We start from the raw sequence: 14,157 nt of genomic DNA on the forward strand, positions 1-14,157 counted from the left end.
AATAGTGGTGTTGGTGGTAAGCACATAAAAAGTCACAATGTGAACGCAGGTTCGAATCTCGACGGACTTAGTCTTTAATTTTTGCATTTTAACATCGTAATACTATACTAACAAATATTTTTCTTACTAATAGAAATTAAATTTATCACAGCAATATACCTAATATATGTACATATACATAATATTGCTGTGATAAATTTAATTTCTATTAGTACGAAAAATATTTATTAGTATAGTATACGATGTTAAAAGGCATACATCTTTCTATCCTATCTTGTGTATCTGCACATGCTCATATGAATGTACGTATAAAAAAAAGAAAGACGAAAGAAATAAAGTCACATAAAATAGTTGAGAATTCGCAAAAATGAAAGACAAACGAAAGAAAAATAATGCGCAAGCATACATAAGCGTACTGTACTTATTGACCGCATTATTTTTGCGTAAAACCTTGAAATTGATTCATTTTCGATTTTCGAAGAAACATCATTTCTAATATGCCACAACACAATATTAGAAAAGAAGTTCATAAACCTCACGCTGTCAGATAAAACGATATACCTCGTCATCGCGGGTCGATTTCCAAAAAATTTAAATGAAGACTAACTACAGAAATGATCCTGTAAAGTATAGCCTTAATTTTTAAACTTTTTTTTGTTTTTTTTTTTTTTTGAAGAGATGTGGGGGGGAAATCTTCTAAAGACACCCTGGCGGGTGGTGTCGGATTCGCTTAATGCGCCTACCGACTAAAACCCCCCCACACTGGTTGCCAATCATATGGTTATGAACCTAGAAGATAAATTGCGGGAGAAGGAGGAAGATTCAGTTGCGAGCGGTGGTGGCCCTCAAAAGAATCTGACGCTAATAAGCGAAGCTCGAGGTTTTGATTAGGTGGGAGCAGAAGGATTTGTCAGGATACATGGCCTTCTGAAACGGTCGGTTTTCTTGCACCTGAGAGTGGCAAGACAATTGATGCTGGGGTTTGCGTGGGATGCAACTGACGCCCGGAGATTTGCAGCGTAAGAAATAGCTGCCGCTTGAATGGAAGGGAGATTTGTTTCCACTAGGATCTGTTTGTTTCTAACATACCACGGGAAACTAAGGGCTGATCTGAGTAGACGCATGTATGTGGATTGAAGCCTGGACAGTTGTCAGTATGCACCACCCCCAATACATCGGCTGCATAATTTTGTGAGCTACTATATGGCCGCTGAGTGCATTTACTCGACATGCACAAAGCGCAGTTGACATCAGTCGGTATATTAATCGGAAGTCCAAACACCATCTGCTTATTACTAAGCTGCCGTAAACTTGCGAAATTCAGATGACCAAATCTATTATGCCACTTCATCACGTCGTCAGCAATTTTCTTCGCAAAGAACAATTTATTTTTATTTATTACAAGTAAACATAAATCTCTGACCTTTTGTGCACATAATATTATTTCTCTGTGCTTGTCAAAGAACTTCGCCGTGTTTCCCTTGAATTCGACAGTGTAGCCACTGTTAACTGCTCTGGCAACTGACACAAAGTTGCACTGTAAACCCGGCACGAACAAAACATCTACGAGAGTCACATCAAACTCGTTTGTTCTCAATCGAACAACACCTTTGCCTTTTGCTAATATTTTGGGTTCCGCTGCTAACATAATTGATTCTTCACACGGCTCGAACTCATCAAACATGTTGCGGTTGCAACATAAGTGTGAAGAAGCGCCGCTGTCAACGCACCAAACATCGTTGTGTAAAATTCTGCTACTAACAGCAGCAAACAGTCCGTTTCTTGTTACATTTTGATGCGAAGATTTTTCTCGATCTTTCCCTTTACATTGTGCGGCGAAATGACCTTTTTTGCCACAACTATAACATTTCAAATTTGATTTTTTGCTATTGTCACTGCGTTTGCTTGCGGTACCTGCGCTGTCGTTCGATTTTGCATGTTCAAAAATATTTTTTCTTGCGTTTGTGTTTGCGTGTGCTACGAAAGCTTGCACGCTACCCTCGGTATGCTCAGACTGGCATGTTTTACGTCGCTCGCCTTCTTCTATTAACTTAATTTTAACAGCAGTGAGATTTGGTAGTTTATCGCGAGACTCCAAAGCAACCACCAAATTCTCAAATGATTTCGGCAGACTTGCAAGAAGCATAATAACGAATAAATCATCCTGGAGACACACTCCAATTTCAGCAAGCTTCTCTGCGACTGCCGTGAACTTGCAAACGTATTGCTGGACACACTCACCGTCATTCATTCGAATTCCAAGTAACTGCTTGAACAAAGTTACCTTTTTCACAGGCCCTTTTGGTCTATGCACTTCTTGTAGACATTTCCACGCCTCATTTGCCGATTTGCAGTTTTTAATGTGGCTTATCTGCATAGGCGTAATGCTGAGGATTATTGTTGCTTTTGCCTTATCATCTTTTGCCTTCCACAGCAACACAGCTTTTTCATCGGCACCTTCTTTTGGAGCGGGCAATTCTCCGCACGTAACAGGCCACAACTCTTGATGGACAAGCACACTTTGTAGCTGCAAGTTCCATGAGTCATAATTGGACTCATCCAATTTTTCTATGTTAAAAAGCGACGAACTCATATTTTTTATTAATTACTTAACGCGGTTTACAAGGTTCCCAGGAATTTGCACCTGGGCCCATAACCTATTGGATATCTTACTTTTGCACTGCACGAATCCAAGAAAAAACGCTTTGGAATGTTCAACTCAAAAAGACAAAAAGATGTAGTTTATTCAAAAGTTAAAATGCAAGTGAAAGAATGTTCTGGTTTTTGGGTTTCTTACAAAACTAAAAATCAGGGTTACTCAAAAATGTAAGTTGCTAAAGGGTTGCATTTCAACACATACATACATATGAAAATGTAATATAAAAAAAAAAAAAAAAAAAAATTAAAAAATACAAAAATTTTGCAATTAGGAAAGGAATTTTAGTATTAAAATAAAAAACATACATATTTTCTCACCAAAATAAGAAATGAATTTGGCACTACAATAAAAAGGATGTCTATTCAACGTGAACCAAAGTGGCAGTGAATTTGCGTTCCAAACATGCCTCCTTATACATGTACTATTTTCCTATGGCATATAAATTTCATAAAAAAATCAAAAGTTTTCAATTTACGTATGAAAACTGTTGCCTCAGCCGGAGAATGTAAAGTATAGAGAAGGTACAAATTGAATTCTGTAAGGCGAAACATTCCCTACAAGGGTTGTGCGCTGTGTTTGGGACCCGCCACGTAAAAAACACCCCCAGTGAAGAGCTACTACCAGCCTCGGATGAGAGACCCCCCTTTTGATGACGACCATGGCAAACGAAAGAAGGACTACGAATTGAGGGCATGCACCTGGAATGTCCGGTCCCTTAATTGGCAAGGTGCCGCTGCCCAGCTGGTTGATGTCCTCGCAAAAATAAAGGCTGAGATCACCGCCGTCCAAGAAATGCGATGGACGGGACAAGGACAGAGAAGAGTAGGTCCTTGTGACATTTACTACAGTGGCCATATAAAGGAGCGCAAGTTTGGTGTGGGATTCGAGGTGGGAGAGAGACTCCGTCGCCGAGTACTATCATTCACTGCGGTGAATGAACGTCTAGCCACAATCCGCATAAAAGCGAGGTTCTTCAACATATCGCTGATTTGCGCCCACGCCCCGACGGAAGAGAAGGACGATGTGACCAAAGATGCCTTCTATGAGCGCTTGGAGCGCGCTTATGAGAGCTGCCCCCGCCACGATGTCAAAATCGTGCTTGGCGACTTTAACGCCAGGGTGGGCAAAGAAGGTATATTTGGCACTACGGTCGGTAAATTCAGCCTCCACGACGAAACATCCCCAAATGGGTTGAGGCTGATCGACTTCGCCGGGGCCCGAAATATGGTTATCTGTAGTACTAGATTCCAGCACAAAAAAATTCATCAAGCTACCTGGCTGTCTCCGGATCGAAAAACTACCAATCAGATCGATCATGTTGTGATAGACGGAAGACACGTCTCCAGTGTTTTAGATGTGCGTGCGCCGCGAGGTCCTAACATCGACTCGGACCATTATCTTGTTGCAGCTAAGATTCGCACTCGCCTCTGTGCATCAAAAAACGCACGCCAACAAACACAAGGAAGGTTCGACGTCGAAAAGCTGCAATCACAACAGACAGCCGAACGATTCTCTACTCGGCTTGCACTCCTGCTCTCTGAGAGCACTCGTCAGCAACTCGGTATAAGGGAACTGTGGGACGGCATTTCAAACTTCTTACGTACAGCTGCAACCGAAACCATTGGTTTTCGGAAAGTGCAAAAGAACAGCTGGTACGACGAAGAGTGCCGTGTCGCAGCGGAGAAAAAACAGGCTGCCTACCTCGCAACGTTACGATCGACCACTACACGTGCGGGATGGGATAGATACCGAGAGTTGAAGAGGGAAGCGAGACGCATTTGCAGACAGAAGAAGAAAGAGGCTGAAATGCGTGAGTACGAAGAGCTTGATAAGCTGGCCGACAGGGGTAACGCTCGAAAATTCTACGAAAAAATGCGGCGGCTTACGGAAGGTTTCAAGACCGGAGCGTATTCCTGTAGAACCCCCAAAGGTGATCTAGTCACTGATGCCCAAAGCATACTTAAATTATGGAGGGAACACTTCTCCAGCCTGCTCAATGGCAGTGAACGCACAACACCAGGAGAAGGAGAACCCGATTCCCCAATCGATGACGATGGAGCAGACGTTCCATTACCCGACCATGAAGAAGTTCGAATAGCAATTGCCCGCCTGAAGAACAACAAAGCGGCAGGAGCCGACGGATTGCCGGCCGAGCTATTCAAACACGGCGGCGAAGAACTGATAAGGAGCATGCATCAGCTTCTTTGTAAAATATGGTCGGACGAAAGCATGCCCAACGATTGGAATTTAAGTGTGCTATGCCCAATCCATAAAAAAGGAGACCCCACAATCTGCGCCAACTACCGTGGGATTAGCCTCCTCAACATCGCATATAAGGTTCTATCGAGCGTACTGTGTGAAAGATTAAAGCCCACCGTCAACAAACTGATTGGACCTTATCAGTGTGGCTTTAGACCTGGCAAATCAACAACCGACCAGATATTCATCATGCGCCAAATCTTGGAAAAGACCCGTGAAAGGAGAATCGACTCACTCCACCTCTTCGTCGATTTCAAAGCTGCTTTCGACAGCACGAAAAGGGACTGCCTTTATGCCGCGATGTCTGAATTTGGTATCCCCGCAAAACTAATACGGCTGTGTAAACTGACGTTGAGTAACACGAAGAGCTCCGTCAGGATCGGGAAAGACCTCTCCGAGCCGTTCGATACCAAACGAGGTTTCAGACAAGGCGATTCCTTATCGTGCGACTTTTTCAACCTGCTTTTGGAGAAAATAGTTCGAGTTGCAGAACTAAATAGAGAAGGTACCATCTTCTATAAGAGTGTGCTGCTGGCGTATGCCGATGATATTGATATCATCGGCCTCAACACCCGCGCCGTTAGTTCTGCTTTCTCCAGGCTGGACAAGGAAGCACAGAAAATGGGTCTGGCAGTGAACGAGGGCAAGACGAAATATCTCCTGTCATCAAACAAACAGTCGTCGCATCTCGCGACTTGGCTCTCACGTCACTGTTGACAGTCATAACTTTGAAGTCATAGATAATTTCGTCTATCTTGGAACCAGCGTAAACACCACCAACAATGTCAGCCTTGAAATCCAACGCAGGATAACTCTTGCCAACAGGTGCTACTTCGGACTGAGTAGAAAATTGAGAAGCAAAGTCCTCTCTCGACAAACAAAAACCAAACTCTATAAGTCACTCATAATTCCCGTCCTGCTGTATGGTGCAGAGTCTTGGACGATGTCAACAACGGATGAGTCGACGCTGCGAGTTTTCGAGAGAAAAGTTCTGCGAAAGATTTATGGTCCTTTGCGTGTTAGCCACGGCGAATACCGCATTCGATGGAACGATGAGCTGTACGAGATATACGACGACATCGACATAGTTCAGCGAATTAAAAGACAGCGGCTACGCTGGCTAGGTCATGTTGTCCGGATGGACGAAAACACTCCAGCTCTGAAAATATTCGACGCAGTACCCGCCGGGGGAAGCAGAGGAAGAGGAAGACCTCCGCTCCGTTGGAAGGACCAAGTGGAGAAGGACCTGGCTTCGCTTGGAATATCCATTTGGCGCCACGTAGCGAAAAGAAGAAACGACTGGCGCGCTGTTGTTAACTCGGCTATAATCGCTTAAGGGGTTTCTACGCCAATTAAGAAGAAGATATAAATTTCATAAAAAAATCAAAAGTTTTCAATTTACGTATGAAAACTGTTGCCTCAGCCAGAGAATGTAAAGTATAGAGAAGGTACAAATTGAATTCTGTATGATGTTCGATTTGGCGGCTAACAGAGCCGATAGAATCAAAGAAAGGAATTCGCCGTTGTCGCTGCTATTTAGCAGAATTGAGCACGTGCAGTGTATAAATAAAGAGAAATGCTTTGAAGAAAACTATACAAAGCATCCTGTGAGTCACATATGCGTGATTATTTTGTATTATATGAACCATTGTTTTCTGGAAAATGGTAAAAATCTTCATTATTTTTACAAAATCGGGAAAAATTAGAAAACGTTATTTTAATTTTATTTTTCTTTAATTTAATTTTTTAATTTTTAAATAAATTAATATTTCAAATAAATTATATTTATTTCGACTATTAAAAAGTGAAGAAGAAAATTGATGACCTTCATGAAATATGCATATTCGCATTATTTCGTTATCATTTCCATATTTGTACCAATAGAATTTCTATGACACATGCATTTGTATGTACATACTTATGTATATTATTTCTTTGTCACATTTGTCTGTATGTTTACGAAAGCAAATGCGAGCCATTTACATATGTACATACATACATTCATAATAACAAGTTTCGCACGCTTCTTTCGCATCTCCGTTGTCACGGTCAACCAATGGCCGAAACTTGCGTTTTGCCAAAGAGTCAAGTGCTGAACACATTGAGCACGACAGACTGCAAGCGCCATCTGTCATATATTAAAATACAAACGTTCTTAGGGATACAGTTATGTAGTTGTGCAGCTGCCTCACTACCTGTATCCCTAAGAACGTGCGTATTCTAATATCTGTCGCGCTCATTGGTTCAGCACTTGTGTGATAATAGAAAATCCAAGCTGTGCCGAAATAAATAAACGAATGGCCGCCTATTGACCGCTTCCCTTGCCGCTGTAACAGCTTTGCCTACACACTAGCGTAAATATGTATGCATACGTATGAGCTTGCATACATATCGACGCAGACAAATGCGGCGAATTCCTTACTTTGAATCTAACAAATGTTCGACATCGAACCTGCACCTTCTCTATACTTTACAATCTCTGCCTCAGCCTTCTTCGATTTTTTTCAAAGGCTACTAGTGCCGGTTTGCATTTCAAACGTAGTAGAAAAACTACATTTTTCTTATGAAAACCACTAAATAGTGTAAAATGCAGTAAACTGAAACTATTCAGATGCTGTGCCTTTTAGCTTATTAAGCCAAAGAAAATTATAGCAGAATAAAGGGCTGAAAAAAATTATCAGCTTAAGAATATTATAACTATTGAAGCACTATTATAGCTTTTGAAACACTAAGGGCCGTTTTCTCAATGTCTGGTTAGCAGCCATATTTGTCAGTTAAGTTCTGGTTAACTTAACCAAGTCTCCTTCTTTATATACGGAGCTTTTTTAAGCAGAACTTAGTTTGACCAGATATTGAAAAAACCGACCCATAAAATAAGTCCTCACCAACTAATCTAATAATATATAATGGATGAGGTTTGTTCGCGATCTTACTCGAAAATAATAGTCAGAAAACAATATTATATATTTAAAAAAATATTTAATATTTTTCAAAAGTATATTTGACTACTAATATTCCGCTATACTACAGCTCAACCGCCGCTATATGGCTACCACCAGGGAGTAACGCCACCACTGTAAGCAATGGGAACGGCAACGGTTTCGTGTGGGCCAAGTGCGAAATTTGTACAGTAATTAGCTGCTACTTGACGCCAAGCGATAGTACACAGGAATTCCAAGAAAAGCTCGACAATATAGAGGATACAGCCAGGACTATAGAAGGCCAATTGATTATCTCCGGAGGCCTAAACGCCACAGCCGTAGAGTGGGGTATGCCAAACACTGACTCGAGAGGAAAGAGAATTCTAGATATGGCTGCGCGGCTAGGTCTAATAGTGCTCAACACGGGAAATGCAACCACGTTCAGAAGACCGGGATGCGAGGAAACCACACCAGACATCACCCTATCAACAGAACGCACGGCAGGCTCAATAAATAATTGGAAAGTCCTGGAGGACTACACTGGCAGTGATCATCACTACATCTCTTTCATGATCGACACTGGAAGAAACGCTCACCAGCTCAGCAAATATAGTGGAACACGAAAGTGGAACATTTCGAAGCTAGACACATCGAAATTAATCGCCGCAATAGACGAGCAGCACCCATCTAGCGGCCCCTCCCTTATAGCAAGAAAAACAGTCGAGCACACAATGCGTAATATAACCAAAGCCTGCCAAAAATCAATGCCCAAGGCTACCCACAGCAAACGTAAAGCAGCAGTTTACTGGTGGACTGAAAACATCGCCGAACTCAGACGCACGTGCCTCCGCCTTCGCAGATCTTACACGAGATCCAGGCGCAGAGGAGCCGCACCCCAAGAAGCCGAGCAATACAAAGCAGCAAAAAAGGAGCTGAAGCACGCCATCGACGACAGTAAAAAGAAAAAATGGGAGAAACTACGGGAGGATATAAACAGAAACCCCTGGGGGCTAGGGTACAAAATAGTGATGAAAAAACTCGACGCTCGAGCAAAGCCACCTGACGTAACCGCTGCCAAAATGGAACACATCGTGAACGCACTATTCCCCACACACGAAACAAGAGCCAGTGATCCAGAACAAACTCTAAGCACTGCGGAAATCCCTCAGTTCACCCTTGAAGAGCTGCAAGTAGCCACCGGCAAGCTCAAGGCGAACAAATCACCCGGCCCGGACGGGATCCCAGCAGAAGTCCTCAAAATAATCGCTGCAGAACGCCCAGGAGTACTACTGAATATCTACAACGCCTGCCTTGAAGCCGGAATATTCCCTGCACCCTGGAAAAAGCAACGGCTGGTGCTAATCAGTAAGGGAAAAGGAGACCCTAATTCGCCATCAGCATACCGGCAATTATGCATGCTTGACACAGCGGGAAAGCTGTACGAAAGCCTACTTAAACCCAGACTCGAAGCGGCTATCAACGAAGCTGGAGGACTGTCGCCTAGACAACACGGCTTTAGACCCGGCAGATCAACCATAGGAGCCATAAAATGCGTCATAGAAAGCGTAGAAGCAGCACAGCGCAGATGGCATAAATACAAAAGAATAGTGTTTCTGGCGACTCTAGATGTACGGAATGCCTTCAACAGCGCTAGATGGGTAGATATGATCGACGCCCTCGAAAATGGCTTCAATATACCTGACTACCTCAGGGCTGTGGTGCGGAGCTACCTAAGTAACAGGAAACTGCTGTACGAAACTAAAGAGGGATCACGACAAAAAGCAGTGACGTCAGTGGCAGCACAAGGATCCATTCTAGGCCCAGACCTGTGGAACATCAGTTATGACGAAATATTAAAACTAGAAATGCCAGATGAATCGTATCTAATTGGCTATGCGGACGACATTGCAGCAGTAATCACAGCGAAGGATACAGAAGAAGCGAGAAGAAAACTGAACCAGGTCATGATACGGACGCAAGCATGGCTCGACACACACAGCCTCCAGCTCGCTACGGAGAAAACTGAGCTACTGCTGCTAACAAACAAGCACATACCTCTGGAGATAAGCATGCACACGACTGCGGATATTCTTAGGACAAAAAAGGCAGTTAACTACCTAGGCGTAAGACTGGACCCCAGACTAACCTTCTGGGCACAAATCCAGCACGCCGCAGGTAAGGCAGCGAAGACCACGTCTCAACTGAGCCGATTAATGGCTAACATAGGAGGCCCCAGCCAAGGAAAGAGAAAGCTCGTAATGTCGACGACAATCAGCGTCCTACTATACGGAGCCGAAATCTGGGCAGACGCGCTTAAAAAGGAAAACCGGCGTAAGGCAATGGCCAGAGTGTACCGCACCGCAGCCCTCAGAGTTGCATCAGCCTACAGAACAGTATCAGGCGACGCAATATTAGTTATAAGCGGCAATGCTCCAATCGACCTACTGGCATATGAAAGAAAAAAGCTGTGGGAGCTAAAGAAATCACCCGGCAACAACATGGGCGCAATTCAACAAATAAGGAAAGATACGATAACATCATGGCAACAAAGATGGGAGAATGAAAGTCGCGGCAGATGGACGGCCAGGCTGATAAAAGACCTAGATTTATGGACAAGCCGTAAATTCGGAGAAGTAGACTTTTACACAACTCAGCTGTTATCCGGCCACGGATACTTCAAAAAGTACCTCTACAGAATGGGAAAAGTCGAAGAACCGTCATGCCCATACAACGACGCGACAGAGGACGACGCTGAACACACATTCTTTGAATGTGAGCGCTGGCAAGGAGAACGCACCGTCGTAGAAGGCCTGGTCGGGCCAATAAACGCTGACAATGTAATCAGCGTCATGTTGGAGAGCGAAACAAACTGGGGGATTATCCAGAAATACGCAGCAATCGTGCTACGCATGAAAAAGCGGGACCTGGACGCAGGTGCGCAGATGTAAATCTCTCAATGAGAAAAATGGAACGCCACCCTGAAGTAATGCAAACGCGGTCCCAGGGTGGGCGACGGTTCCTTAGAGGGGGGGTTTTTAGTGACCTGCAAGTGGCACATAAAGAAGGCATTTTCCACCCCCTCGCCCGCAAAAAAAAAAAAAAAAAAAAATACTACAATTTTCACCATAGATACTGCGAAATGAAAATGCTTTAACGACACACTGCATAACTGCATAACGCCGCGGCGCGTCCCTAACAACGGTGACTGCCATCAGCATAGCTGACATGAATGGCTGAATTCAAAATGGCGCTTATACATATATGTACATTTGTTGTATTTATATATATAGTACTTATATAAGTAGAAATGGTTTATGGGGGTGTTCTGGTCTACATGCATGGAGGACCGACACTTGAGTTGTGAACTTTTTTGATTGCTTTCTCAAGAACCAAGAAGAGAAATACAAAAACATAAGTAAATAATGAATTAAAAATTAATTATAATAATATTCTCTAAAAATTAGCGAATAAAAATTATAATAAATAAAAGTAATAATTATGAAAAAATAAAAATATTAAAATAATGGTGATAAGAAACGAAACCTTTAAAACAAAAAAAATAATAATTAAAGTAAGCAAATAAAAAATTTTAAACTAAATATAAAAATAAAAAAATATATATAATAAAAAAATAATAATGAAAAAATTTAAAAAACAAATCCTAAAAATAAAAAAAATTATTGATTTAAAATAAGTAAATAATAAATTATTAAATAAATATATTAAATAATAATAATAATAATATTCTTTAAAAATTAGGGTATAAAAATATTATAAGTAAAAGAAATAATTACGAAAAAAATAAAATAAAAATACTAATTATGAAAAATTAAAAAATAAAAATAATAATAATCAAAGAAGTAAAATAACAGTAATAAATAATAATTTAAAAACAAAAAATAATAATTTAATTAAAGTAAGCAAATAAAAAATAATAAAATAAATATAATACAAATGATAATAATTTAAAAAAAAATAAAAATAAATATATCTAAAAAATAAAAGTAAAGTTATTGAATTGCAATAAATAAATAATAAGTTGTGTAATAAATATAATAAAAAGTTATACTTCTTAGTGATATTCAGAAATGCATATCATTTTTGTATGAAAGAAAACTAGAACATTTAAATTCATTGTGCACATTTTATAAAGCAAAGTCTAAATGAAGGAATTTTGACTCGGAAAGTAGTTCTGTCTCTTCGTTGCGGAAGGGAATATGCAGCGTAACCATCTCTCTTTTGTACTCTTCGAATTGGGTTGTCATATTATAATTTGTATATCTTATATCATGGTGTTTAGTCAATTTCTTGTATTCATTATTGGCGTTGCATTTGTATTGCGCACAAAACTGGGCCAAAGTCAAATGAATTTTCTTTTTATTTTTCTTTGCAGTTTTTCAATAAATTTAAATAAGTTTCTTAATAAATTTAAATAAGTTTTTAATAAATTTAAATAAATTTGAGTAAATTTACATGTATTTTCATTTATTATTAATTATCAATAAATTTTTTTAAAATTATTTGCCCTAGTTGTCCATTTTATTTTCTCATGCATTTCAGTCGATTTTTGTATAGAAATTTGACCGGCGTAGAAGCCCTTTTGATGACGACCATGGCAAACGGAATAAGGACTACGATTTAAGGGCATGCACCTGGAATGTCCGGACCCTTAATTGGGAAGGTGCCGCTGCCCAGCTGGTTGATGTCCTCGCAAAAATAAAGGCTGACATCACCGCCGTCCAAGAAATGCGATGGACGGGACAAGGACAGAGACGAGTAGGTCCTTGTGACATTTACTACAGTGGCCATATAAAGGAGCGCAAGTTTGGTGTTGGATTCGTGGTGGGAGAGAGACTCCGTCGCCGAGTACTATCATTCACTCCGGTGAATGAACGTCTAGCCACAATCCGCATCAAAGCGAGGTTCTTCAACATATCGCTGATTTGCGCCCACGCCCCGACGGAAGAGAAGGACGATGTGACCAAAGATGCCTTCTATGAGCGCTTGGAGCGCGCTTATGAGCTGCCCCCGCCACGATGTCAAAATCGTGCTTGGCGACTTTAACGCCAGGGTGGGCAAAGAAGGTATATTTGGCACTACGGTCGGTAAATTCAGCCTCCACGACGAAACATCCCCAAATGGGTTGAGGCTGATCGACTTCGCCGGGGCCCGAAATATGGTTATCTGTAGTACTAGATTCAGCACAAAAAAATTCATCAAGCTACCTGGCTGTCTCCGGATCGAAAAACTACCAATCAGATCGATCATGTTGTGATAGACGGAAGACACGTCTCCAGTGTTTTAGATGTGCGTGCGCCGCGAGGTCCTAACATCGACTCGGACCATTATCTTGTTGCAGCTAAGATTCGCACTCGCCTCTGTGCATCAAAAAACGCACGCCAACAAACACAAGGAAGGTTCGACGTCGAAAAGCTGCAACCACAACAGACAGCCGAACGATTCTCTACTCGGCTTGCACTCCTGCTCTCTGAGAGCACTCGTCAACAACTCGGTATAAGGGAACTGTGGGACGGCATTTCAAACTCCTTACGTACAGCTGCAACCGAAACCATTGGTTTTCGGAAAGTGCAAAAGAACAGCTGGTACGACGAAGAGTGCCGTGTCGCAGCGGAGAGAAAACAGGCTGCCTACCTCGCAACGTTACGATCGACCACTACACGTGCGGGATGGGATAGATACCGAGAGTTGAAGAGGAAGCGAGACGCATTTGCAGACAGAAGAAGAAAGAGGCCGAAATGCGTGAGTACGAAGAGCTTGATAAGCTGGCCGACAGGGGTAATGCTCGAAAATTCTACGAAAAAATGCGGCGGCTTACAGAAGGTTTCAAGACCGGAGCATACTCTTGTAGGACCCCCAAAGGTGATCTAGTCACTGATGCCCAGAGCATAGTTAAATTATGGAGGGAACACTTCTCCAGCCTGCTGAATGGCAGTGAACGCACAACACCAGGAGAAGGAGAACCCGATTCCCCAATCGATGACGATGGAGCAGACGTTCCATTACCCGACCATGAAGAAGTTCGAATAGCAATTGCCCGCCTCAAGAACAACAAAGCGGCAGGGGCCGACGGAGCATGCATCAGCTTCTTTGTAAAATATGGTCGGACGAGAGCATGCCCAACGATTGGAATTTAAGTGTGATATGCCCAATCCATAAAAAAGGAGACCCCACAATCTGCGCCAACTACCGTGGGATTAGCCTCCTCAACATCGCATATAAGGTTCTATCGAGCGTATTGTGTGAAAGATTAAAGCCCACCGTCAACAAACTGATTGGACCTTATCAGTGTGGCTTCAG

General features: G+C 42.0%; 1 protein-coding gene and 1 non-coding gene across 2 annotated transcripts; one reads left to right on the plus strand and one right to left on the minus strand.

Annotated features, from left to right (window-relative positions):
* Positions 1 to 427: 427 nt before the first annotated feature.
* Positions 428 to 637, minus strand: LOC126766711 (small nucleolar RNA U3). The gene has a single exon (XR_007668944.1). It is a non-coding gene; the product is annotated as a small nucleolar RNA U3 (small nucleolar RNA).
* A 2,121-nt stretch (positions 638 to 2,758) lies between these two features.
* LOC126766706 (uncharacterized) lies at positions 2,759 to 9,122 on the plus strand (the record flags this gene model as incomplete). The annotated part of the gene is made up of 2 exons (XM_050484438.1): positions 2,759 to 2,826; positions 7,949 to 9,122. Coding segments are annotated over exons 1-2 (1,242 nt in total), but the record flags the coding sequence as incomplete, so codon positions are not given.
* Between the last annotated feature and the right edge of the window lie 5,035 nt (positions 9,123 to 14,157).

This window comes from Bactrocera neohumeralis, unplaced genomic scaffold, assembly GCF_024586455.1.
Source record: "Bactrocera neohumeralis isolate Rockhampton unplaced genomic scaffold, APGP_CSIRO_Bneo_wtdbg2-racon-allhic-juicebox.fasta_v2 ctg2210, whole genome shotgun sequence".
NCBI classification, from domain to species: Eukaryota; Metazoa; Arthropoda; class Insecta; order Diptera; family Tephritidae; genus Bactrocera; species Bactrocera neohumeralis.